At 46.1% G+C, this 27,718-nt stretch overlaps 1 protein-coding gene across 1 annotated transcript in view; it reads right to left on the minus strand.

The window, feature by feature from the left end:
* Positions 1-22,748, minus strand: part of HIRA (histone cell cycle regulator) — a 61,857-nt gene extending 39,109 nt beyond the window's left edge. Inside the window, exons 1-7 of the mRNA XM_083589867.1 lie at positions 22,417-22,748; positions 9,238-9,300; positions 4,617-4,727; positions 2,176-2,266; positions 1,742-1,836; positions 701-796; positions 3-163 (exon numbers count right to left, since the gene is read on the minus strand). Coding sequence (XP_083445993.1) covers positions 3-163; positions 701-796; positions 1,742-1,836; positions 2,176-2,266; positions 4,617-4,727; positions 9,238-9,300; positions 22,417-22,453 — 654 coding nt within the window. The 5' untranslated portion in view covers positions 22,454-22,748. The remainder of the gene's footprint in view (positions 1-2; positions 164-700; positions 797-1,741; positions 1,837-2,175; positions 2,267-4,616; positions 4,728-9,237; positions 9,301-22,416) is intronic.
* Positions 22,749-27,718: the final 4,970 nt, after the last annotated feature.

Raw genomic sequence — 27,718 nt, forward strand, 5'->3', positions numbered from 1 at the left:
ACCTCATCAAACGGTTTGGTGATGCTGGTTTCTAGCTGCCAGTCCATGGTACGCCACACCTTCAAGCTTCGGTCATCTGCTTGCGATGCAATGTATTTCCCAACTGGGTCCCAGGTGAGCCCCTTAACTAAGCCAGAATGTCCCTTCAGAGTGGCGAGAATTTCTGCATGCAGCAAAGAGATAAAAAGATTTTTTTTTAATTAAAAAAAGACATGCTGACTTTTTCGAGAACGATTTAAGTGGATAAAGCTGAGAGAGCTTTAAATTGCTACTGAAGCCTGGCAACGTCTTGGTACAAGCTGGTATTCAATCATGCTGAATTCATAGTAGTTACTGTTGTTTTTAAAGGACGCTTGCATACAAATGCAACTACGAGATATGAAAGAATTTGCAGGAAAAACACCCACAAGCTTTGCTGTTTGTTGTTTTGAAATAAAACCTTTATTTTATTTGGTTTTACACCGGTCTCATGGTGTCACAGATTTTGTCATCTGCCACCAGTGGAAAATCCCACTCTAACATACATTTGTAACTTGGAAGTTGAACGGAATCCGTTCCAGAAGTCTGTTCAACTTCCAAAACGTTCAAAAACCAAAGCACAGCTTCTGGTTCGTTTTGTTCAAAAAGTTTTGCCATACTGAGCGGCAGCCCCTGCGAAACAAAACCATTACCTCTTGATAGTCAGAACTCTGCGTTATACCTGGGAATTTGACAGCATTCCAGATGACAACAGTGTTATCCACACTACAAGAGGCCAGCCAAGCATCATGAGGAGACCATGCCACATCCATGACATCTGTAGGGGATACAGAAAACAAACAAACACACACCTTATGTGAACCATTTCTCAGGGGAAACAGAAAACTAGCCACCCATCCACTTAACAGCTCCCTTTGAGTTCAGAGAACTGAAATTCACAGCCGTCTGCTTGTTGCAGACGCGAGCGATGGTCAGCGAGCGATTTTAACTGTCGGGTTAGTGATTTACTGCATCACCCCCCCCCCCAAGAAAGCTGAACAACTCTGGGCAATCCTCTCCAAAAAAAGCTCAACAACTCCAATCCTCCCCCCAAAGAAGCTCAACATCTTCTGAAATTGTGAGTACCCCAAAATAGGGGGGCATGTTATACACGGGAAAGTGCGGTAATGACTATGTGATGAGCTCATAGGGTATGACTCTTGCTATTTGCTGCCTTTTATCTAGCCGGCCACCTGTTAAGTGAGGATGTAAATAACTGCACAGAGCAGTGCAATGGAAAGCAACGCTGACCATTCTAGGTAAAGGTAAAAGGACCCCTGACCATTAGGTCCAGTCGTGGCCGACTCTGGGGTTGCGGCGCTCATCTCGCTTTATTGGCCGAGGGAGCCGGCGTACAGCTTCCGGGTCATGTGGCCAGCATGACTAAGCCGCTTCTGGTGAACCGGAGCAGCACACAGAAACGACGTTTACCTTTATCTACTTGCACTTTGACGTGCTTTCGAACTGCTAGGTTGGCAGGAGCAGGGACCGAGCAACGGGAGCTCACCCCGTCGCGGGAATTCGAACCGCCAACCTTCTGATCGGCAAGCCCTAGGCTCTGTGGTTTAACCCACAGCGCCACCCGCGTCCCTGCTGACCATTCTACTGGGTGCCAAATAGCATCTATCTAAAGCAGACCAGATAGCGGGGACTGAACTTTGGGATGGGTTGAGAGATCAAGTAATGCACTGTGAGCACCTTCCAGTGTTTCAGACACACTTACCCCCTGAATGGCTTCGAAGGATTGAGAGACACCTCCACTGTTCTACGTTAGCAAGTTTACTACTGGAACCAAACACTGTGCTCGGCCCAATGTACCTATGGAAGACAAGAACAAGAGTTACCAAAAGCAACCACACGGCAGAATTCCTCACTTCCGGGTTTGTAGCGTTCGGGAGCCAAAACGTTTGACTCGCAAGGCGTTCAACTTCAGAGGTACGACTGTAAAAGCAAGTAAAACTGGAATTCAGGGGATTAAGACACATAAGTCAGGGTGTAACCTGGTGGGTCAGGGAAAGCCTGGGCAAAAAAATTAGCTTTTTGTATTCTAGAAAGTGTTTACAGAACTCTGGAGATAAGAAACAGGGAATAATTCAACAAACGTTCAGGGAACAAGGAAAGATGTAAATTTGGGGCAGGGGCGGGCAGCACACTTACGCAGCTCTCTTCCAAATCATGATCAGCTTGTCGTCTCCCCCGGAAGCCAGATACATGCCATTGTTTGACCATCGTACACAGTTCACGCATGCTAAAATGGAAGAAACACACACAAACGGAAAGAAGGTGGATTTTTATATCGAGGCACGTCAGAATAGTTTACAGTATTTTTTATGGGTTCACACCCTTTGCAATTCTCTCTGTATGCTTCTGATAATCGTAATGGCGTCTTTATCTTTCTGCAGTGTTCGTGCACTGGATATCAGCTGCAGAAACAGACTGTGTTTCTGTCCCACTGGTGGGAGGTGGGGGCTGCACCCACCAAACTGTATGAGTGGAGGGGGAACTAACCATGAATGAAGAGGGAAGGAAATGCGATTGCCTACATTTCAAACAATGCTTTTCTTCAGAGATGTTGCGTTACCAATAAAACAAGCATTTGAAATGTACTTATTGTTTGGAATTTTAGCTTTTTCCACCTGCAGTGATCAAAACAGCTTACAAGCCGAGCAAAGCGGCATAATGTCATGTCTGTAAAACAGTAACATAGGAAAGCAAAATAAAACGAAAACTCAGCAACATCAGAGGCGAAGAAATATCAATGCACTCAACAGCAATATGCTTCGTTTGATAAGCGGGTATTAACTGCCAATGACAAGATTCAATATGCTCAATGCTTCAGGTCCCCTCTACTGGAAAGACCCTGTCTTTTGTACCCACATACATGTTCTGGTGGTGGATAAAAGGCAAGGCCATGGATGTTGATCTCAAAATGTGGGCAGGGTCATACTGGAGGAGGTGGTGTGTATGAGCACCTACCGTATTTTTCGCCCTATAGGACGCACCGGCCCATAGGGCGCACCTAGGTTTTTTTTGGGGGGGGGAATAAAGAAAAAAATTTATTTCCCCCCCAGGCACGGGGCTGGGGCGGGGGAAGCCTGAGCTTCCCCCGACCCCAGCCCCCAGAACAGGCTGCTATCCGCAAGCCTTGGGAGCCCGGCGGGAGTTCCTGCCGGGCTCCCTAGGCTTGCAGAGAGCAGCCTGAAGCCCGGGGTGCGCTCCGCTGCGCTCCCCGGGTTTCGGGCTGCAGGCTGCTGTCCACAAGCCTTGGGAGCCTGGCGGGAACTCCCACCGGGCTCCCAAGGCTTGCTGATAGCTTCCTGAAGCCTGGAGAACAAAAGGGGTCGGTGCGCACCGACCCCTCTCGCTCTCCAGGCTTCAGCGAAAGCCTGCATTCGCCCCATAGGACACACACACATTTCCCCTTAATTTTTGGAGGGGAAAAGTGCGTCCTATAGGGCGAAAAATACGGTAAATCTTTACAGCCTTCTGTACTCCTTTAAAATGAACAGGTCACTGAGCAAATATTTCAGTGGGATAAGGTCCTTTAAAAAATGGTGCAATTGAGAATGGGTACCATCTGGCATTCTAGTACAACCCACTCATCCCTGGACATCAGAAAAGTATTTCTAAAAGTGGAACAAGTGGGGGGGGGGAGGAGCATGCAAGAAGATGGGTCATTCCTTAACACCAAACCATGGCTTAGTGTAACATTCAAAGCAGTTTTCAAAATCTAAAATCCTCTGATATGCAACTAAGGCCCACGGTTCTCTACACCAGAGTTCTTCAACTGTGATTCCCTTGTGTTGTTGGACTACAACTCCCATCATCCCTGGCCAGCTTAAGCAATTGTGAAAGATGATGGGAGTTGTAGTCCAACAACATCTGGGGACCCAACGCTGAAGAACACTACTCCATGCCGTTCCTTGCACTTTACTGACCAAGCAGCACCAAAATGGAAATGCAATTCTCCAGGAGGGACAGATAGAAGGTAGATAAGAGATGTAGTGTTATATCTATGGGCAATTTTCAGTAAATGGTCAAGGATTTCCGACTATCAATTATTAAAGAACAAAATTCCGGCCCTGGCCTCTTTAAATTATATGTCTGAAATTACGAGAGCTGGGGGTGAAGGGTAAACCAGAAGTGGATTTCTCTGCTGAAGGATTGTGAGCTCTGTCCATTTCTGGTATCGTACTAAAAAGCAGCCAAACAAATTCCAGGTCTCAAAATCCTTTAATCCTTACAGTACTGTCATACCTCGGGTTGAATGTGCTTCAGGTTGAGCACTTCCTGGTTGCACTCCGCGGCAACCCGGAAGTAACGGACCGTGTTACTTCCGGGTTTCACCGCTCGCGCATGCGCAGACGCTCAAAATGACGTCACACGCATGCACAGAAGTGGCAAAACGCGACCCGTGCACGTGCAGACGCCCCGTCACGTCTTATGTTCCATTCAGGATGCGAACGGGGCTCCGGAACGGATCCCGTTTGTATACTGAGGTACCACTGTATTCCTGTTGCACCTAACCACCCTGGTGGATGTTGGAGCTCTCCTGGATGCCACAAACCTGAAGTCCGCCCTCCCCTGTTCTACAATACCTAAATGATTGTCCATCTGACAGAGCATCTTGGGTACATTCTCGTTCTTTTCGTCTTCCTCTTTGAGGACGGGAGCCATGTTCCATATCACAACCTTCCCAGAATCCTGTCCTAAGGACAAAGAGAAATCAACATACCGTTTTACAGAAAAGTGCTGGTGTTTCGACAGAGAATACTTTCGTTACCTGCATGTTGCCATGATGATGATGATGATGATAAAATAGAGAAAGACTGACACTGTGGGGTGGGTGGGTTCCAACTACAGAGTTCCATTTACACTCGCACAGCAAAACTCCCCCAAGCCCACTCTGCACCCTCCTCTCCAATCTGCTCCAGAGGGTTGGGGGGGAAACCCAGAACTGATTTTTTTTGGGGGGGGAGGGGTAACAAGAGGGTGGGAGGGGTAAATTCCATTGCACAAGAGTAAATACTTGCACTTGCTGCTTTGGCTAGAGCACACAACAAATCTGCTCAGGACATAGGTCTTCAGCCTGGGTTGGGACCCAGAGATGGGTCGCAAGGCCACACCAAGTGGTCCGCAGCAAAGCTGTTGCCGCCATGTTGGATTCCAGTTTCGGCTGAGCAGACCAAAGGAGGACTACATGCTTATCTGTACCAGGACGCATTCACCGGACAAAATGCTCATTTTATCAATTTCCACGAGTGCTGCAATGTAGAAGGAGGAAGGCAGGAGCCATTTAAGAAATAAAATAAAATGCATATTTCTGAGCTACTGCATGCTCATGGCTTTCTCTTGCCACACTGCAGGATTCGTTTTCATTCAGTAGTGATGCAGAAGTAACACTATGCATATTGCTCTGTGAATTGCCATTTTAGGATTTAATAATATGCATTACTATAACGCTACCAGCTATAAATCAGATGGGTCCTATGTTGCAGCTTGGAAGTCAGAGGTGGGTCTCAAGTCTTGACTGGTTGAAGGCCACTGGCTGGAACCACCACTGAGTTCAATGGGACTTATTTCCAAGTAAAATTATAAAGGATTACATCAGGCATGTGCAAAGTCCTAATCTGGCCCGCCGGTCGATTTAATAGGGGTAAAATCCTAAAAAGAGCTGAACAACTTTGGGGGGAAATGGTAAAAAAAAAAAAGCTCAACAACTTTGGTGGGCCATCACGCATGTTCAGCAAATCTGGGTCTCTTTGAAAAAAGTCTGGGCACCCCTGGATTACAGCCTACAACATCCAAGCGGTGTTTCATAGAACCACAGAATTCAGAACTGCTGAATCATAGAATTGTAGAGTTGGAAGGGACCACAAGGCTCATCTATTCCAATGCCCTGAAAAGCAGGAATCTTTTGCCCAACATGGGGCTCAAACCCATGACCCTGAGATTAAGAGTCTCATGCTCTCCCAACTGAGCTATACATACATTCCCATACATTCCCATTCAAAATACGGTACATTCAGCTAATTTGCCCTTGGCACTGGGACACTATAAATTGTCTACGCAGAAGCAAAAGTTGCAGTCCAGCCCATAGCATACAGATGCACCAGATTTGCTAAAATCGACCAGATTTAAGGGATTGTGTAACTGCAGGTTGGATTCCAGGAGGAAATCAAAACAACAAAGCGGCATCATACGCAGACAAATAGCTAGAATGATTATTCCAACTAACCTAAGAAAGGAAAATGGCCAAGACGATTTAGTCAGATTATCAAATGTCACTCTTCAGAAACAGCAACAAGGTTTGCTTGCATTGTTGATTTGATTAACAGAAATGGGGTTGAGCCGGCCAATGTAAATAAAGCAAAGAAAGGAAACCAGTTACAGACTGTTATTAAATTACACATTTTAAACTACACTGAGCAATGTCAAGATCAATGTAAGCTAACAAAATGCCCTTCATTGTGGCAGGGAAAACTTGCGTGTGGAGAAGGTCTATCTATATGAGGCAAAGCTGTATTGTGATGATGATCTAGCAGTTACATTGCTGCCAGTTCTTGTTTCTGTTCTTTTCTATGGTGAGGTTATAGATTTTTAATTATTTCTGTAGTGTTAAAACCATGTCACTCCGAGCACTGGAAAAGGACAGTTAAAATAGCATCAGCAATGATACTAATAATAAATTATTAGTTTTTAATTTGAAAATTTGACAAGGAAAAGAAATGGTTGGGAGAGAAGAACCTGAACAATATTAGTTGTAGAACAAGCATGTGTTGTTTGTCATGATTTTAAAATGTGTGATTTAATAACATTCCGTTGTCTGTTTCCTTTTCTTACGGGATTTACACAGCCCACAGACACACACAAACACATTTTCAACAAGCACACAATCTTTATACGCAACAGTTGGACTGAACATTTATTCACATGTAACCACCGGCAAGTGCACAGTCTGTAGGTATTACATGCTAGCTGAGCTGTACAAATGAACAAGTAAGCACCGCTTTCAAACAAACAAACAAACACATGTACAGTGGTGCCCCGCAAGACGAACGCCTCGCAAGACGAAAAACCCGCTAGACGAAAGGGTTTTCCGTTTTGGAGGCGCTTCGCAAAACGAATTTCCCTATGGGCTTCCTTCGCAAGACGAAAGCCCATAGGGAAATCTCCAGGACAGCGGGGAAGCGCAGCGCGTCTTCCCCACTGTCCTCGGACCTCCTCCGAAGGCTGGTGGTGGGGCGGAGAGACCTCCTCCCGCCAGCAGCCTTCGGAAGGCTCCTCCGAACGCTGGCGGTGGGGCGGAGAGACCTTCTCCCCGCGCCAGCCTTCGGATGGCTGTCCTGAAGACTTGCGGTGGGAGGAGGGTTTTCCTTCCCACCGCCAACATTCAGAATGCTGTTCTGAATGTTGGCGGTGCGGAGGAAAAACCCTTCTCCCACCGCAAGCCCCGGGAACAGAGGAGAAGCGCTGCGCGCCTTCCCCTCTGTTCCTGTACCTGTCCTGAAGGCTTGCGGTGGGGAGAAAAGCCCTTCTCCGCACCGCCAGCCTGGCAAGTGGTCTCCATAGGAACGCATTAATTGATTTTCAATGCATTCCTATGGGAAACCGTGCTTCGCAAGACGAAAAACTCGCAAGAAGAAAAAACTTGCGGAACGAATTAATTTCGTCTTGCGAGGCACCACTGTATACAGTGTACCCACATTCCGTGTGATGTGTGAAAAAGCCTAATGGGATCTCTAGTGTGGCAGAAAGGTATCAGGTTTTGTCCCCATTGAAATGCTGCCACCCCCTTCAATTTCTATCGGATAAAGGAAATGGCCATTTGCGTGTTATCTGTGATTATTTCGCCTCTTTTAAGTGGGGAGGCAAAGATTCACAGGTAACGGGGCGGGGGGGGGGAGAGACACCTGTCACAGCATAATATGTGCACTCCAACCCCTCCTCCCCGTGTGAAAGACAGTATCAACAGGAGCCAAAGATCTGAGCTAGCCCTGAACTGGTGTAAAACAGCAATGAATTATCATTGTCATCCATTTATTAGTCACCTTTCACACAATAATCTCAAGGCAGTCACCACACACAAAAACACAACTGATACAATTAAACAAAACTAAAACAATGCCAAATAGACACACTCATGGCAAGGACACGTTTACGCAGCTGGGAAAGCCTGTTGGAACAAAAGCCTTTTCCATTGTTCCTGAAAAGTACAGACTGTGACCGCCTGTCATATCTGAACAGGAACGCTATTCAACAGAATAAGGGCAGCTTGACTGTACGGTAATTAAAGGAAGAAATGTCTTAATATGTTATATGGGGCATCCTACAGAAAATATGAGGGACGCGGGTGGTGCTGTGGGTTAAACCACAGAGCCTAGGACTTGCCGATCAAAAGGTCAGTGGTTCGAATCCCCGCGACGGGGTGAGCTCCCGTTGCTCGGTCCCTGCTCCTGCCCACCTAGCAGTTTGAAAGCACGTCAAAGTGCAAGTAGATAAATAGGTACCGCTCCGGCAGGAAGGTAAATGGCGTTTCCGTGCACTGCTCTGGTTCGCCAGAAGCGGCTTAGTCATGCTGGCCACATGACCTGGAAGCTGTACGCCGGCTCCCTCGGCCAATAAAGCGAGATGAGTGCTGCAACCCCAGAGTCGGTCATGAGGTCAGGGGTCCCTTTACCTTTACTGAAAATATGAGTGTTGAAAGATTTACAGCAAGTCTCATTTATGGTTTGGACCTCATGCTAAACCATAGTTTAGCCCGAATGCAAAGATCTCTTGCATTTTGCTTCTCCTATTGCACAAGCAAGAGCAGCAAACCATGAACCACAGCACACTTTTACATCCAAGCTGAGGATCATGGGTTGCTTCATGCCAACAAAACCCAAGAACACACCTTGGCTTAATGATCATGGTCCAAATGAAGCAGATTACTGGTTCAGATGCAACGTTAAGCCACAAACTGTGGTTCGTTACTTCTGCATGCATGAAAGGAGGGTAGATCAGTACTATGAGAAATGGCTTATGCAATTTTACCTTCCACCTCTGCATCAAAGTAAAAAAAACATGTATGGTTTGCAATGGTTATCATGCAATCAGCCCCACATGTAACTCTTTGGTACTGCATTGAAAAAACATGATCCATGATTTATTTTCAAGGTAGCCAGTAATCAACTTGGAAACAGAGTTTTCTCAAGAGGATATAATCTGTGAACATACCTTGCCCTCCAGTTGCAAACTTGGTCCCATCTGGATGAATGTCAACTGAAAATATCGGCTTCCCTGAAAAACAGTAAGAGGAACAAAATCACATGACTTGGGAGCCTCTTCCCACAATGTACCAGGTTGTACACAAAGTGAATTCGATACCAAATGTCTCCCTGCCATCCAAACCACCAGTTGATGTTCTGCCATGCTGCGGCACAGTCCAAGCCAAACAGCGATCTGGCACTGAGTGTGACTTTTGAAATTTGTTCTGAAAGCAGGCATCATTTCAGCACATGACTGATGGCAGGTGTTACACTTTTATTTTTAGAAAAGCAACAGGAAATCATGCTTTTAAGATGTCTATACCACTTCCAACGGATTCCGGGACAGTGTACAACACAACCACTGAGAAAATCCAATGATTTAGGAAACTGAAAAGCTGGCAGAGGCTGTAAAGTTAGTTTTTAAATGGTGGATCAAAAAAGACAAAGAAGAAGGCCTGAAGTTGGCATGTGTTGAACCTCCTTAAGCTGGGTGGCACTATAGACAAATCTCTCTCCTTTAAACATACCTAGCACATTGCACCAATTGACAGTACATTTGTTCAAAAGGGGGCTCATTTGAAGATCTTATCACAGTTTCTCCATCTTCTGAACCCAGTGGGATAAAAAGTCAAATAAGAGATCACACTTTATGGTACTGAGTACCTCCAACAGATCCTCTGTACCAAGCATTAAGTTACTTGAATGATATTTGTTTGAGTTATGTAAATGCAATTTATTTAATTGGCGCCATATTATACACATGGCACTTTAGAATAAACAAGTTTGATCATAGCCCAAGGGGCTTAGAATCTAAAAACAAAGGGGAATCAGAGTTGTGTGTGTGCGGCAGGAAGGTGGGGGAAGAGAAAGAAGAAACACAGCAAGAGAGTTACCCAGAGTGCAGTATAATTGTTATTCCAGTACAATAGCAGCTCTCTGTATTTGCATTTTGCCGAAACAGAACATCGGCCTGGATGCAACAGTGCCCTTCGAATGGGGAAGGCATGTTCCACTCATAGAAAGGCTGCTTTTATTTTATTACTAACAGTAACACTTTTGCAGAAAAGCCATAGCTCAGTGGCAAAACATCTGCTTTGAATGCTGAAGTTCTCAGGTGCAATCCCAGTCATCTCCAAGTCGGGCTAGGGAAAATTCTCTGTCTGAAACCTTGGAGAGTTGCTGTCAGTCAGTGCTGACAAGGCTGAGCTAAATGGGCCCATAGTCCAAAGCATTCTAAAGCAGCTTCTTATGACTTTAGAACAGTCTATGGCTTTAGGAAAGTCTTCTGGAACTCACTGTTCCCACAGTGGCCAACCAGATGCATGCAGGAAGCCAAAAAGCAAGTCTTTAGTGAGACAGCACTCTCCCCTCCTGCAGTTTCCAACAACTGGCGCAATCCGAATCCAAGCATAAAGACAGAGCCAAGCCACTGTGTCTAGTAGCTGCTGACAGCCTTTACCTCTGTGAACTTCCAAGTTAAGCCAAGAAACTTTGCTCAATAAACTGTGCTGAGACACGCAGCCTCCTTTCTCTTGCGTTACTCCCTCCTTGGGACGTGGGTGGCGCTGTGGGTTAAACCACAAAGCCTAGGAATTGCCAATCAGAAGGTTGGCAGTTCGAATCCCCATAACGGGGTGAGCTCCCGTTGCTCGGTCCCTGCTCCTGCCAACCTAGCAGTTTGAAAGCATGTCAAAGTGCAAGTAGATAAATAGGTACCGCTCTGGCGGGAAGGTAAACGGCGTTTCCGTGCGCTGCTCTGGTTCGCCAGAAGCGGCTTAGTCATGCTGGCCACATGACCCGGAAGCTGTACGCCGGCTCCCTCGGCCTAATGGTCAGGGGTCCCTTTACCTTACTTGCCCCATTTGGGAACTTTTAAAAGCTAAAGGCTTAGGCATCTATCAAGATGGCTGCTTCACTTCCCAGCACCAACACCACAACTTATTTGGATTTGCAGCGGCTGCGTTATTCTTTGGTCCCTCTTCTTCCCCCGACAGTTGGCCTATTTTTATATCCTGTTGAAACAAGCCAAAAAAGGTATTTGCTCCTGTCTGACAGGGATTGATGACTGCCCTATTTGGCACAGGCATGAGGAGAAAAAGGAAACTCGGAGCTTCTGTTGAAATTTGACCAGTTCAGGAGGAAAAACAGCAATTCGGCAAATAGCAAATCAACAAATAATATAATACTTCTTCAAACATGATAAAATAAATTTCCAGAGTTCAAATGTTACTGTACAGTGGTACCTCTGGTTACGAACTTAATTCGTTGCGGAGGTCCGTTCTTAACCTGATACTGTTCTTAACCTGAAGCACCACTTTAGCTAATGGGGCCTCCCGCTGCCGCCGCCGGAGCAAGATTTCTGTTCTCATCCTGAGGTAAAGTTCTTAACCCGAGGTACTATTTCTGGGTTAGCAGAGTCTGTAACCTGAAGCATCTGTAACCTGAAGCGTCTGTAACCCGAGGTACCACTGTAAGCAAATCCAGCAGGTCCAATACTCCCAAAATATTTTAAGTAATCACATCTTTAGTAAGATGTCAACTTTCTTTGAAAGGAAAACAGAAAAGCAAAAGTAAAATATTTCTTCAATACTTCTTGACAGAGAAGGCACTTCTTGTTGGTTTCTGCTGACTTTTCACTCGTCCAACAAAGTGCTGGAGGCTAAGCATAGGGTTTTCTGTAGCTAGCCATATACAGTGGTATCTCGGGTTAAGTACTTAATTCGTTCCGGAGGTCCGTTCTTAACCTGAAACTGTTCTTAACCTGAAGCACCACTTTAGCCTATGGGCCTGCTGCTGCCGCTGCGCCGTCAGAGCACGATTTCTGTTCTCATCCTGAAGCAAAGTTCTTAACCTGAGGTACTATTTCTGGGTTAGTGGAGTCTGTAACCTACGGCGTATGTAACCCGAGGTACCACTGTATCCTGCATCCAAGCGTCTCCATTGCAGGAATGATGGCGCACATTTTTCAGCTAACAGCAAGATGCTTTTATTGACTGATTTAGCTAATTTGCATGCCTCTTTTCCATACTGAGCTGTGCGGAAAACACCTTACAATAAATGTCCACCCGTTATCGAAGCACAAAACATTTATTTTGGTGGGGGGTGGCAACACACCAGTTTATAAAAGGGATCAATAAATTCAAACAGAACGAAATTCAACCATTTTCTACACTGTCTGTTTAAGCATTTTTACCTTGCTTTTTAGTGTCAAAGAGTTTGTCAGGGAGGCTTACAGAACAATAAAGAAAACCAAGAGAGTCCCTGCTCTCAGGCTTACGATCTTTTAGACCTGGCACAAAATTTTGAAAAGAGATAGATGGGGATTGAGCAGTAGGCAGTGTGTGGAGGCACCTGTTTCTGAAGCTTCAGTTTTTTATATTGACCAGCTAGAATGGAAAATGTTCAGGCAGCTTCGTCTGGGAAGCTGGTATTTCAGCAGAACTGACAGCAGAGTCCTGCTTCCCTTCTCCCCCTTTGCTCTGCAGCTTGCTAGAATAGCTGCTGTTAGGTGACAGTCTGGCACACAGGTTGTCCTTATACAGTGGTACCTTGGTTCTCAAATGCCTTGGTACTCAAACAATTTGGAACTCAAACACTGCAAACCCGGAAGTAAGTGTTCCGGCTTGCGAACTTTTTCCGGAAGTAGAACGTGCTCCGTTTGGAGTGTTACGCTTCTGATTTGATTGCCACACTTCCGTTTTGAGTGCCACACTTCTGTTGTGAGTTTTACGCCGAGGTCTGTCTGTTTTTGCTATTTATTTTGAGGTCTGTTTTTTTGCGGCTCTTTGTTTTTGTGACTGTGTGGACCCAATTCAACTACTAACTGATTGACTGTGTGACTGCAGTACATAATTTATTGCTTTCATTTTATGGATCAATGGTCTCGTTAGATAATAAAATTCATGTTAAATTGCTGTTTTAGGGGTTGTTTTTAAAAGTCTGGAACGGATTAATCCATTTTGCATTACTTTCTATGGCAAAGCGCACCTTGGTTTCAGAACGCTTTGGTTTTGGAACGGACTTCCAGAACGGATTAAGTCTGAGAACCAAGGTACCACTGTACTGAAGCAGACATTGTAAAAACCCTTCAAAACCTTCCGGGTTGCTTTTTTATGGGGGGGTGGGAGAAAAGAATAAAGACTCAAAGCTAAGTAAAAGTTTATCCAAATGTGCATTTTTAATGATAACGTTTTCTGAAATCTTTTGGACTGGTGATATTACTGCCCACTGCCAGCCATCAGAGGTCTGAATGAAGCTTCGGCTACTTTACTGAACACCTTCTTCCCCCAAGGACTGAGCATCTGGTAACAGATGAGCAAAGGATGAAACACTGGGATTACAGGGATTAGCTGTCTGGAAACAGCAAGATAAGGAACCGTACACGCAGCTATGTTTTCATAGCACTATTTGCAAACCTACCAAAACTGATAGTTTTGGGAAGGATTTTAGCTTCGTGCAGGAGATTGCACTTGATAAACCATTGAGGTCCCATTCCTCCCTAAAATATTTAAATCAATATGCTTGAGTATATTCTGTTTTTCCTGAGGACAAACTTATTCCAAAGATCTTAAAAGCCTGAACATGCTAGGATCTCAGAGTTAAAATATGCTAGAATCATATTCCTGCAATGAAGGAATATGCAGCTGTCCCACACAGGGATTGAACCTACAACCTTGGTGTTATCAGCATCACACTCTAACCAACTGAGCTATGCCACAGCCCTGGTGCTCCTGTGGGCCAGACAGCAGAGTGGAGGAGCTCACTCTGCCTACCCACGAGAAGACGCGGCGGTGGCGGTGGCAGTGGTGGTGGCAGTGGCAGCAGCACAGCAGGTGGGGCTAGGGAGAGGGAATACCATATTTTTCCATCTATAAGATGCCCCCGTGTATAAGACGCCCCCTGTTTTTGACATTATTTTAAAGGGAAAAAACCTAGTCTATGCAATGGAAAAATACGGTACTTGCCCCCCTCGCCTCTTCTTCCAGCTCCCCACCCCCCCAGCCTCCACAAGGTCTGAGGGACAGTGGACCAGCCCGCCGCTAAAAAAATTTGCCGACCCTTGTCGCAGAACATCTACATGCTTCAAGCATTTCTCCCTCTGTTGGAAGTATCTCCACGGTGAACCTAGTGTTTTATTACTTAGGAAGGAGTGTGATATGCCTTTTAAGGTAAAGGTAAAGGGACCCCTGACCATTAGGTCCAGTCGTGGCTGACTCTGGGGTTGCGGCGCTCATCTCGCTTTATTGGCCAAGGGAGCTGGCATACAGCTTCTGGGTCATGTGGCCAGCATGACTAAGCCGCTTCTGGCAAACCAGAGCAGCGCACGGAAACGCCGTTTACCTTCCCGCCGGAACGGTACCTGTTTATCTACTTGCACTTTTGACGTGCTTTCGAACTGCTAGGTTGGCAGGAGCAGGGCACCGAGCAACGGGAGCTCACCCCATCGCGGGGATTTGAACCACCGACCTTCCGATCGGCAAGTCCTAGGCTCTGTGGCTTAACCCACAGCGCCACCCGCGTCCCGATATGCCTCTTAATACTACTTAATTTAGAGGGTTTCCGATTCTTTCCTTTCTTACTACAGCAGTTCAGAGCTATGATGGCTGGATGGGGACAGATCAATGCCGTTATTTTCTACGGGCATCACTTTACAACCATCTTTGCTAGCCAAATACCCTACAATCAGCATTCTTATGAACAAGTTGCCTAGTTATAGTAATTTCCCTAATGACAGCTTGCCTTGGTTTGGAATGCTTGTGTAGTTTGGGACAAAATTTTCTTCCGCAACTATCCAAGCTACAGCGTTCCAGCCCAAAGGCACGTCGCACACAAGCACCAACCACAACAGTACATTATGCTGCAGGAACTAGCGTTTACTCTTTCGTTTCCCCCTGAAGTCAATATCAACTGCCCTAAGGTACACATTCCAAAATTGTATGGCCCAGGTTGCTTTCTGTCTCATTATTTTCACAGTTACGGGGTTTTCCACCTTTGAAGGGGTCATAACCAGGCTCCAACTAAGCCTTCTGCTATTAGCGTTTGGAAGTGTGCACTAGCATTCATGGAAGACAAGATCTGATCTAAGGTAGGTCACAACTAAGGCTGGGCGATATCTGGTTTTCAGCTTCGTGATATATCACCAGTTAAGCATCCTGGCAAATAGAAGGGGAAGAAATGGAGGCAGTGAGAGATTTTACTTTCTTGGGCTCCATGATCACTACAGATGGTGATACAAGCCACGAAATTAAGAGACGCCTGCTTCTTGGGAGAAAACAATGATAAACCTAGGCAGCATCTTAAAAAGCAGAGACATCACCTTGCCAACAAAGGTCCGTATAGTTAAAGCTATGGTTTTCCCAGTAGTGATGTATGGAAGTGAGAACTGGACCATCAAGAAGGCTGATCGCCAAAGAATAGATGCTTTTGAATTATGGTGCTGGAGGAGACTCTTGAGAGTCCCATGGACTGCAAGAAGATCAAACCTATCCATTCTTTAGGAAATCAGCCCTGAGTGCTCACTGGAAGGACAGATCCTGAAGCTGAGACTCCAATACTTTGGCCACCTCATGAGAAGAGAAGACTCCCTGGAAAAGATCCTGATGTTGGGAAAGATGGAGGGCACAAGGATAGTATTCTCGAAGCTACCAGCATGAGTTTGACCAAACTGCGGGAGGCAGTGGAAGACAGGAGTGCCTGGCGTGCTCTGGTCCATGGGGTCACGAAGAGTCGGACACAACTAAACAACAACAACAAAGCATCGCAATATACTGATATATCACAATGTCAGAAATAAGGATGGAGCTATGTAAAGGCATTGGCTGGCTTCATGCTTTTTCCCACATTGCAATTTTTGCATAGCACACACCAACACCCCATGATTTGCAATATATTGGCCAGGTCAAAAACTATGAAACCAATATCACAATTTGGACTTCAAACCCATTTTGGATGGTATACTGATATACCATAACCCAGCCCTAGCCACAACAGCGGTTCTACGACAATCTCTTTCTGTTTGTATATTTAGGTTTTTGTTTTGTTTTTAAAAGAGGAAATAAATGAGGAAGAAAAAGCACAGAAGCAACAGAAGGTGGAAGGAACTCTTTCTACCTTTGACACTGGTGCAGAAAACAAAATTTCAGTAGGTATAGCTTTTGGCCTAGCTAACAAATTGTACCTGCCAAGCCTATACAGTCACCACAAGAGGAACATAAAGAGTGTTAAAAACTCAGAAATATAAGCTAATCGCCAAATGGCACCTTAAACCTAGGTTGCACTTGCCACATTGGAATGTCTAGGCGCCTTTTTAAAAAATAATAATAATGAGAGGTATTATTATGATTTTTCATTTCATTTCTATACCACTTTGTATTTTAAATAATATTTGGGGGAAACCCTCAAAGTGGTTTACAACGCATTAAAATATAAAATAAAACAATCCAGAATAAAACCAATTCTCACTTCAAGTAAAATTATTTCAGATCCTTCTACAACTGGCATTCTGCTTTCCCCATATTTGTTTACCTACTTAATTTATATAGCTGACCCAAAGAGGAGTACTCTAGGAAGCCAGTGTAGGACCTGAGAGATCAGGGTTCAAATCCCCACTCAGTCATGAAGCTAACTGGGTGACCTTGGCCAAGTCAAACCTTCTCAACCTACCTCACAAGGTCACTGTAGGGATTAAGTGAGATGGTGGGGAGGTCTGCGAACCATGGACTCCTTGGAGAAAAAGGGCAGGATATAAATGCAATAAATGAGCTCTTCTGCTTACCTGCTACAGGGGCCAGCCAGATGGAGATGTCAGTTGCCAGCCTGGCATCTAGAGATCTCCACATGGTCACAATTCGACCCGTGCCAATAACAAACGAGCCTGGCTAATTTCTTACACTGGACTGAGGGCACTGTCTAGGTTTGGGCAATGCCTGGCAAACCCTATCCAGTTCCATGACAGAAGAAAGCAGATAGATACTGTATTTTTCGCTCTATAAGACACACTTTTCCCCCTCCAAAAATTAAGGGGGAATGTGTGTGCGTCTTATGGAGCGAATGCAGGCTCCATGGCTTCAGCGAAAGCAACGCTGCGCTCCGGAGGCTTCGCGTTGCTTTCGCTGAAGCCTGGAGAGCAAGAGGGGTCAGTGCGCACCAATCCCTCTTGCTCTCCTGGCTTCGCTTTGCTGGAGAGGCACTGCACAGCTTTCCCTCTCTGCGCAGCGCCCCTTCAGCGAGGAGGAGAAATGGAAGGGGCTCCGTTTCTCCTGCCGCTTCGCTTAAGGGGTGCTGTGCAGAGAAGGAGAGAATTTTTTTCCTTGTTCTCCCCCTCTAAAACCAGGTGCATCTTATGGTCGGGTGCATCCTATAGAGCGAAAAATACGGTAAGTGTAGTAAATAAGTACACCTTGACACTTTGAAAGCATTCTCATCAAAAGTCACACTAATTTTCTTTAAGGCATCCTCTCCCCGCTTCCCCAGGGATAGACGATATCAAGAACACAGACTGCATCTGATACGTTAAAAACTTAAGCATTTTCCTTTCACTTGCTAAAATATCTCTGTTCACCTATCCTCTTCGGAACTGGTACCTTTTTTTGCACTTTGTGAACCATGAAAACTTGCCACTTTTTGAAGGCCCAACACAAGATATTACTCAGACACCGAAGAGGACCACGGCATAAACCAATGCCTCTGAGCATTTTCAGTCGGAATTCTTAGCATGGTTAATAGTGATCTTCAATATCAGCGACTTTGCCGGAGTCTTTTTTCGAAATCCACAAGCAACAGACCTCTAAAGCAGGCTTAACTCAAAAAGGGCAGCCCTGCTGGATCAGACTAAAGGTCTAATCTGGCGTTCTGCTTCCTACAGTGTCTGAATAGATCATAGATGTGAGCTTCCCAGAGGCCAGCAGGGCATGAAAGTCCTAGCCGAGGGATGCCAACCCCTGCATTCTTGCAGGGAGGTCTTTGCCACATAACCCAACCTTTTCATTGCTGTGTATGTGTGTTTCAGAGTGGGACCGGATCAGCCTTTACAACAAATTTCTAAAGGAGCTCTCAACTGCAGCATTATATATGAAATCACACAGAGATGCAACGTTAGAGCATGAAACTTCCACAAAGCATGGGGCTTCCGGTTAAGTAAGCTTGCTTCATAGACCAACTATTCTAGGCTATTGACAAAGAGTGATTTGAAAAGGGTAAGACAATGAATGCTGCTCAGTGTTAAATAGTAGAACAGGCAGGGAAAGAATTATGTACCCATCCAGAATAAATTGAGGACGTATGCGCCCTGGGAATTCCTTCCAACCTGCTCTAGCAGGGCTCTAGGTAAAGGGACCCCTGACCATTAGGTCGAGTTGTGACTGACTCTGGGGTTGTGGCGCTCATCTCGCTTTATTGGCTGAGGGAACCGGCGTACAGCTTCCGGGTCATGTGGCCAGCAGGACTAAGCCGCTTCTGGCGAACCAGAGCAGCGCACAGAAACACCGTTTACCTTCCCGCCGGAGCGGTACCTATTTATCTACTTGCACTTTTAAGTGCTTTCGAACTGCTAGGTGGGCAGGAGCTGGGACCGAACAACCCCGTCGTGGGGATTCGAACCGCCGACCTTCCGATCAGCAAGCCCTAGGCTCTGTGGTTTAACCCACAGCGCCACCCACGTCCCTAGCACGGCTCTAAAGCACCCCTAAACAACAGCAAGCTATCCTAACACTAAACCACACCAAAAGAAGTCGCACCAGCCTGTCTCTGCAGACCATCAGGTAAGGGGATATTTCTGAGACAAGGTAAATGATACGGTATCCAGCTGAACTTCTGCAGCATGTGGTAGGTGGGGTGGATTACTTCGCCCCTCTCTCCTCAAACACACAGACTTCCAATTTCCTGTCCTTCCAGATTAAAGCTCAGCTCTCTGATGCACTTGTCTCCCATGCTGAATAAATGGACAGAGCAATGGTGACCCACTTTAGATGTTATTTAATCCAAGAAAACACATCCCCCCCACTGAAAAAAACACTTATTTTTACTGATGCTGTATGCAAAGAACAAAGTTTAATGCTGCAATCCTAACCCCACTTACCTGGGAGTAAGACCTGATGAATTCAACAGAACTTACTTCTGAGTAGACATGGTCAAGACTGTGCTGTAAGAACTGCACAATGTGCATGTAGCAGCAGCTCAGAAATCTGGGTGATGCACACCTGGTAAGGGGCTTTTAAAAAGTTAAGCTCCGCATCCTCAGACTATGTGCTTTCTTGTGTTCTGTGCATCGGGTAAATATTTAAATTAGGCCTGGTCTGATGCAGTAAGGAGGTTTGCTATGCAACCCAATCAGCCTGTCTGGTCCAGTGGAACCATTTATTCACATCCTATAATCTAATTCTCTCTGAATGACAAAGCAACGAGCCTTGGGAACCTCTCTGGTCAAACTCCACCCCAAGAGGAACAACAGCATTTTTAAAACTGTAGATCCTTTCTTTAGCCTGATACACATTCCCACTGTCACCATACAATCAGGCATTACATATCAGAGCAAAGGTAGAGAACTGTATGTGACCCACAGTCCAAATCATTATCTCCCTTATCACCTCCCTGCTTGCCCCAGACCACATTTGACAGGAAGATGGGGCTGCCCCACCTGTTAATCACCAGACATCACAGTGGAAAGTGTCAAGGATCAACTGATGGTCTCCGGTCCTGTGAACTTAGTACTGTGAACAGCATTCTGCAAGTGCCAAGGATCAGCTGATTGCTGGAGCTTACCAAGTCAGGTCACTGTCACACAGCCATTTGGGAATATAAGCGACATATACATACATACAGGGACGCGGGTGGTGCTGTGGGTTAAACCACAGAGCCTAGGGCTTGCCGATCAGAAGGTTGGCGGTTCGAATCCCCGCGACAGGGTGAGCTCCCGTTGCTTGGTCCCTGCTCCTGCCAACCTAGCAGTTCAAAAGCACGTCAAAGTGCATGTAGATAAATAGGTACCGCTCCGGCGGGAAGGTAAACGGTGTTTCCATGCGCTGCTCTGGTTCGCCAGAAGCGGCTTAGTCCTGCTGGCCACATGACCAGCTGTACGCCGGCTCCCTCGGCCACTAAAGTGAGATGAGCGCCGCAACCCCAGAGTCGGTCACGACTATACATACATACATAACGGCCAGCTGATCATCAGGGTTTATAAAGCCAAGGGCACAGTGCTTTGCAGTGCCTGCAAACCCTGTTTCTGCTCAGCCACATCTTTACCTGCAACACACCTGATCAGGTGTATGGCAGGTAGGTATGACTTGATCGAAATGGCCTCAAGGCTCAAACAACATGATGACCCCACTCCACCCCCACAGGCCCAGTTTCCCACAGCTGTCATGGGGTATGATTATACTAAAGCAGTATGCTATTAACACCTACTTAAAGTAGCACAGAAAAGCTCTTTCCTTGCTCTGCTCCTTTCGCAAACTGTCAGATTAAGGGCTTGCAGTTGACATCTTGTAAAACTTACTTAGCTTAATGCAAAGAGCTCTATGGGGTTGCTTTGCTTTCCAAGCTGCACAAGTGCAGTAAAGACTTGCGCCAGCAGTTCTTTAGAGCCGTCTTACCCCAAAATGGCAACTAGACATCCCATTTTGGCAACTGTAACCTTGGTTTAAGGAGCCATTTGGCTCCTAGCTTTGTATTTTATATGGGTGGCGCTGTGGGTTAAACCACGGAGCCTAGGACTTGCCGATCAGAAGGTTGGCGGTTCGAATCCCCGCGATGGGGTGAGCTCCTGTTGCTCGGTCCCTGCTCCTGCCAACCTAGCAGTTTGAAAGCACCTCAAAGTGCAAGTAGATAAATAGGTACCGCTCTGGCGGGAAGGTAAACGGTGTTTCTGTGCGCTGCTCTGGTTCGCCAGAAGCGGCTTAGTCATGCTGGCCACATGACCCGGAAGCTGTACGCCGGCTCCCTCGGTCAATAAAGCAAGATGAGCGCCGCAACCCCAGAGTCGGCCACGACTGGACCTAATGGTCAGGGGTCCCTTTACCTTTATATGTATACATATATATGAGTTTCCAACACTGCATATGCTCAGAAACTTTCAGAGATTGCCCTGTGTGTCCCAAAGTATGGTCTGATCTCAGAGCACAGCCAGAAGGCATGCAGGGCCACTACTTTTCTAAAGCTAAGCCACCCTGGGTTCCATGATGGAAGTAAGATGGAATGTAAATGCAAGGAAATAAAATAAATATTACTCAGAGAAAGTCACGTTTACTGAACTGCACCCTGGAAACCCCTATCTGTTTCACACGAAGTGCGTGGGGTATGCCCAATGGACACCTCAGTAATAAAGAGAAGGGGCCACCACTCTGCAGATGCTCAGAGACCCTTCGGAGACAGACTGACAACCTGATTCAATGCAAAGCAGGTTCCTAGGTGTGTGCTGTGGAACACCCGTCAACTGCATCAGGGCTTCCTCAGCAACGAAGAAAGGAGTGACTCTACACATGCCCAGAGACCTCTCGGCTTCTCCGGAGCCCAACTGAGGATTCTGCACATGCTCTGGGTCAACCCTAATTCTTTAGGAGGAGAAGAGGTGTGTTTGTATGTGAAACTCCACACATGCCCAGATATCCCTTGACTTCTCCGGAACCCAACCCAACTCCTTTAGGGGGAGAACAGGTGTGGGTGGGTGTGAAACTCTGCACATGCTCAGAGATCTCTCAGCTTCTCTGGAGCCCTACCGTAGAAGGCTACACATGCTCCAAGCCAACCCTAATTCTTTAAAAGGAGAACAGGTGTGTGTGTTTGTGAGAGAGAAAAACTCTGCACATGCTCAGAGATCCCTTGAGCTGCACATGCTCCGAGCCAACCCTAATTCTTTAGGGGGAGAGCAGGTGTGGGTGGGTGTGAAACTCTGCACATGCTCCGAGATCCCTCCAGCTGCACATGCTTGGAGCCAACCCTACCCCTTTAGCAGGAGAACAGGTGTGTGTGGAACTCTGCACATGCTCAGCCCTCCCCCTGCTTCTCCGGGGCCTGCCCGGGAGGCAGGGCACATGCACAGAATCCGGGAGCACCTCCCCAGCGCCTTGGGCGTGGGGTGGGGTGCGTGGGTCGGCTCTCTGCACATGCTCTGGCACACCTTGCCCGAGAAGCCCCGCGTCCCCCTCCGGCTCACCGCTGTGGTTGACCCAGGTCGGCTTCAGGAGCTTCATTTTCCTCCTCCTCCTCCTCTTCTTCCTCCTCCTCCTCCTCCGCCTCCTCCCGCCGCTCGGGTGCCTGGGCCTCCGTGTTGAGGGCGGCTGCAGGTCGGGGCAGGCTCCGCGAGGCTGGCGAGGGAGCTGCGGGTGCTGGTGGCGGCGGAAGGCAGGCGAGGGCTGGGGAGTCGCTGCCGCCGCCGCCGCTGGCCTCACAGCCGGCGCCCCGCCGCCATGGGCTGCCACCCTCCTCCTGCGCTCGCCCCGCTCCCACCACCGGCCGCCTCCTCCTCCGCCGCCTCACGGGAGCTCCATCCCGGCCGCCCGTCCCGCCAGCCGCCCCTTCTGCCTCCGCCCGGCAGCATCCCCCGCTCCCGGCGGCTCCCCGGCAACGCCGGAAGTCAGCGGAGGGCGACGACCTAAGCGGCCCGGCGGGAAACAAGAGGCGACGCCCAGGGAGGAGGCCGGGGGCCGGGGAGGGAAAGGGCGGCTGGGCTCGCTCGCTCGTGGGGACGGGGCGATATCCAGCGTGGGGAAGGGGAGGAAGAAGAGAGCAGCTGCAGCCAACTAGCTCCCTGGGCTCCCCTTTCCTGAGAGGGGGGTGGGCTGCTGGGGGTCCCTCCTGTGCTGTATGATACAGAATTGTCCTTTATTCCTATTGGAAAATGCTGTCTCCTATATCTATCTATCTATCTATCATCTATCTATCTATCATCTATCTATCTATCATCTATCTATCTATCTATCTGTCTATCTATCTATTTCTCTCTCTCTCTCTCTCTCTCTCTCTCTCGTCGTGGGTCCTCTCCGCGTGTCTGGAAGGGTGTGTGAAAGGTCCAGAGGTTGCATTATTATTATCAGTTTACCATGGAGGGGCGGATTTAGGTTTGATGAGGCCCTAAGCTACTGAAGGTAATGGGGCCCTTTATATGTCCAGCTGTCCTTTGCCAACAACAAATTGTCGCTGTTTTTTGCGTTGAATATATGCTATATGGTAATTTACGGACCTAATAGGTATCTAAAGCCATTTGCACAAGCGGAATGTAGGCACCCTATATATAGAAATGAGCAAACCAGTGATATTTTAGGGAGCAGACGGGGCCCATTACTTATATCATAGGTGCCTACATAACACAAAAAACTGTTGCTGTATGTAGGTTTTATTTTATTTGTTTTTATTTTATATTTTGGAAATGTACATCCAGGTGTTTTTTTCTTTACATTTTTTGGGGCCCCCAAGAGAGTGGGGCCCTAAGCTATAGCTTGTTTGGCTTATACGTAAATCCGGCACTGCTCCTGTGCTGTGATTGTCCTTTATTCCAATTGGAAAAGGCTGTCTCCTATTTCTCTCTCTCTCTCTTTCTCTCTGCCAAGTCGTGGGTCCTCTCCGCATGTTTGGAAGGGTGTGTGAAAAGTCCAGAGGTAGCATTATTATTATTATCAATTTACCATGGGGTGGGAAGGTTCGCAGACTATGAAGGACCTGCTCACAAATTTCTTGACAGCTGCACAAATTATTATAGCCAGGAAGTGGAAGGGGCAAGTAGAATATAAAATGGAAGAATGGCATAAAGAGGTGTGGGATATAACTATTAATGATAAATTGACATGTGCCATTAAGGTAAGACGGGGGATATGCAGAAGTGATTTCAAGGAGATATGGAGGGTGTTTGTAGAATTTGTACTGTTAAAACGGAAAGGGGTCAAACCATTGCCAGAGGTGTTGAAATTTTGGGAGGTTGGGTAGTTGCAATAGAATGGTCTCGGTGGTGGGATGCACATTTTTATTCTTATTTATTTATGATTATTACTTTGTCAAAATAAAACGAGGAGGCGGAGGAAAGAAAGGTCATGTAGTTGAGTTCTGGGTAGCCAAGCACAGACAGATTGGCAATTTTTCTCACGTGTGTGTGTGTGTGAGAGAGAGAGAGAGAGAGAGAGAGAGTGTCAGTCAAATTCCAGAGGGGTCATCCTGTCAGGCTGCAACAGATTGGAATGGATTGCTTTGAAGTGACTTCAGGACCAGATGCAAAATAAAATCAATGACATAACACACATACCCTCCAACTGCCCCACCCTAGCAATTGTTTCTGAAATGGTGCATTTGGATATTGCCATTGTTGCCAGGGTTGCCAACACCCGTAGGTCAGGAGGATAGGAGTTGGAGTCTGACACAAATCCAGATGGTGGGAGCTGGGAGTCCAGCACAAATCCTCACCCCTGGGGTATGAAGTTGCTTCAAGACCTGCTATATTGGGAAACCCGTGGTCCTCCAGATACTGCAGGAGGACACACCCCACACCCAACTCTCTCATCATCTCCAACTATTGGACTTGCTATCTGGGACCGAGTGCATTGGGTGTCCAACAACATCTAGAAGGCCACAGGTGTATGAAGTTGCCTCAGGACCTTCCTGCGGCCCTCTAAATGCTGCAGGAACCTCAGCATTGAGAGATGGGAGCCCAGCAACATCCTGGATATAGCAGGTGTTGAAATACCTTCATATATCAGTTGTGGACCTCCAGTTGTTGCACGGCTACAGCTTCCATCATCCCTGGCTGTTGATTATGCTGGGTGGGGCTGGTGGAAGTTGGAGTCCAAGAGTGACTGAAGTACACCACAGGCTCTCGATCTCTGCTGTATACATACTGTTGACTTCCTCACAACAATCCCAGTCGGTATTATTCCCCATAGTCTGGATGGAGACTTTAGGCTGAGAGGGCAGGGAAAGGAGGCAGCACAGATACACCCCCCCGGAAGCAAATAATAAATAAATAAACCTTTTATCATTTTTTTCTCCTCTATAATTCTATGATTTTATGAAGGGCTTGATTGACTAATTATTGACTTGTACAATTTTGTGCATGTTTACTTAGAAGTAAGTTGTTTTAATTTCAATTAAACTTAACCACAACTGAGACCAAGAATGTTCAGGTAGCTCTGCATTAATTCTATTTTAATCATCCTAAAAACTGTCTAATAAAGTATTTGAATCTCATATATCCCAACTCATAATCCATAGAATTGCATAAACTTTATTTATATACTTTACAACATCTCATAAAGTATCTAACACCTTCTGAAGAATACGCTGCTGTGTGGAAAAATATAATAAAGGATTCCCAATTCTGTATATGTTTCTGTTGACCACCTTAAACTTTATCATTGCAACATATCATTGCAACTTTTATTTCCATTCAACCATTGTCAAAATTTAATATTTAATATTTGCATAACAAAGCTTGATGCCAACATTCATATAGATTGTCATATACACAAATGATGTTGGTTGATTGGCAGGTGGAAACGATTTGGGAGAAATGGCATCACAGGCCAAATTGGACACTCTAGTCAGCCAAGATTGGCCTGCAGGCCAAAGGTTCCCCACCCCAATATACAACATTAACTCTCAGAAATGTTCAGGTATGGGTTGTTGTTTTTTTAATAATAACATAAAATTGGTTTTCTTTTTGTACTTGCATTTTTATTTCCATTACCTCTTATGGTATCCAACATTTATTTGCCTTGGTGCATTTCTACCATAAATAAAATAAAAAAACTTTCAGTATTAGATTCACATTTTTTGCATCTCTGGTCTAAATTTATAGCACCTGCTATGCTATAACAAATCTCTCATATACTAGTGCACAGTGGAAAAGTATGCCTCACTTTTCATACACAGTACAGTACAGCATACTTCCAGATATCATACATTATGAACACATTGTTAAACGCTGGTCTGAGCCTGGCCCATCTCCTTATCAAAGAGATTCAAAATGTTGCGCAACAGAGGAATCTCATGCAAGAGATTGCCCAATCTATTGTGCAACGAAGTTACCAGCGACCTTATGCGTTCTCTTGTGCAACAATGTTATTCCAGCACAAAACATTCTTGAGCGGAACAAGAATACCATTAAGTGACTTCAACAGTGTTGCATTGAATATAACAAGAAATGTTACCCTTCCAGGCCAACACAGCTATGTGACTTCCTCCAGCTGTTACTGGACGCCCAACTCCAATCATCCCTGACCATTGGGCATGCTGACTGTGCCTGATGAAAGTCGTAATCCAATCACGTTGGTTCCTCCTCTCTGCTCTAGAACTGTTACTTTCCCATGTGCAACAAATATTGTTCCCCCTCATATGCAAATGAATGCAGATTTACTAAGTCAACTACAGCATATAATGAACTGACTACAATCCTTGTATAGACTTTCCAGGCAGCTAATCCCATTGAAAACTGTAGATTGCATTTTTTCGGTTTACGTTACATGAAATTGTCCTATTAAAAATAGGATTACAGACCTTTCTTAAAAGTATTTAAAGGGAATTGATTTAGACTGCACAGGAGTAAGTCCCACCAAGTCAGTGGGGTTTTAACTTCTGGGTGGATATGGACAGGACTGCACCAACAGACAGTTACTGTGCTTAGAACTGGTACCACAAAGTGTGGCATATTGCATTTATAGAGAAACTAGTCACTAACCCCCAAATCACGCGTTTTACATGGTACATCGAAGAAAGACAAATTAACTTCAAATTGGAGCTTTTTTTATATATTAATTATAAGGAAGACAATCCACAACATCCTTCCTCATACTATGTAAAAATCAGGAATGCTTAACATCTGTGTTACTCATGCATTCCCAACACGTACATTGTGCTTACTTGTGATGATCTTATCCTCTTATATCTTGCCATGTAAGCAGTTTTCCTGGTCTTATTTATCTTGTCTCCTACTGTAATTGAGTTTTGCTGAAGTGTTATTATGGAGGATGCCCTGTGCACTGCTTGCTAACATTTTAAAATTATTATTTTGGAGGGGGTCAGTGGCAAACAGCCTTTTTCGTTCCATTGTTACTTGTTGCACTCACCAACCTTTGCAACCGCCTTTTAAAAAATGGCAAATATCTGTACTGCTGAAGACGTTTTTTATTAATCTGTACCTAGATATGATTCTTCAAAGTAAATACATATATACAACAACAACAACAGCTAAAGAATTGGAGCCTGGGGTTTCTACTGTTCCCTAGATTAATATACAGTAACCTGAATCCCCCAGTCTGGGACAGCCAATAAAAGAATGGAAGACAACCTGTAGAGATAAAGCTCTTTTATTAACGGAAAACAACTCCAAACCGAGTCGGTTTTCCCCCTCCCGGAACCTTTGTGCCAGGGCTCGTGTGTTGGGAGGACCTCAATGGTGGCCGGACCGTTGTGCAACGTCGGAAGTGTCCCCCTTCCGGAAGGGAGAGACCTGGTGCGCTGCTGCACTTGGGAAG

The sequence above is a fragment of the Podarcis filfolensis genome (genome assembly GCF_964270895.1).
Source record: "Podarcis filfolensis genome assembly, chromosome: 16".
Taxonomy (NCBI): Eukaryota; Metazoa; Chordata; class Lepidosauria; order Squamata; family Lacertidae; genus Podarcis; species Podarcis filfolensis.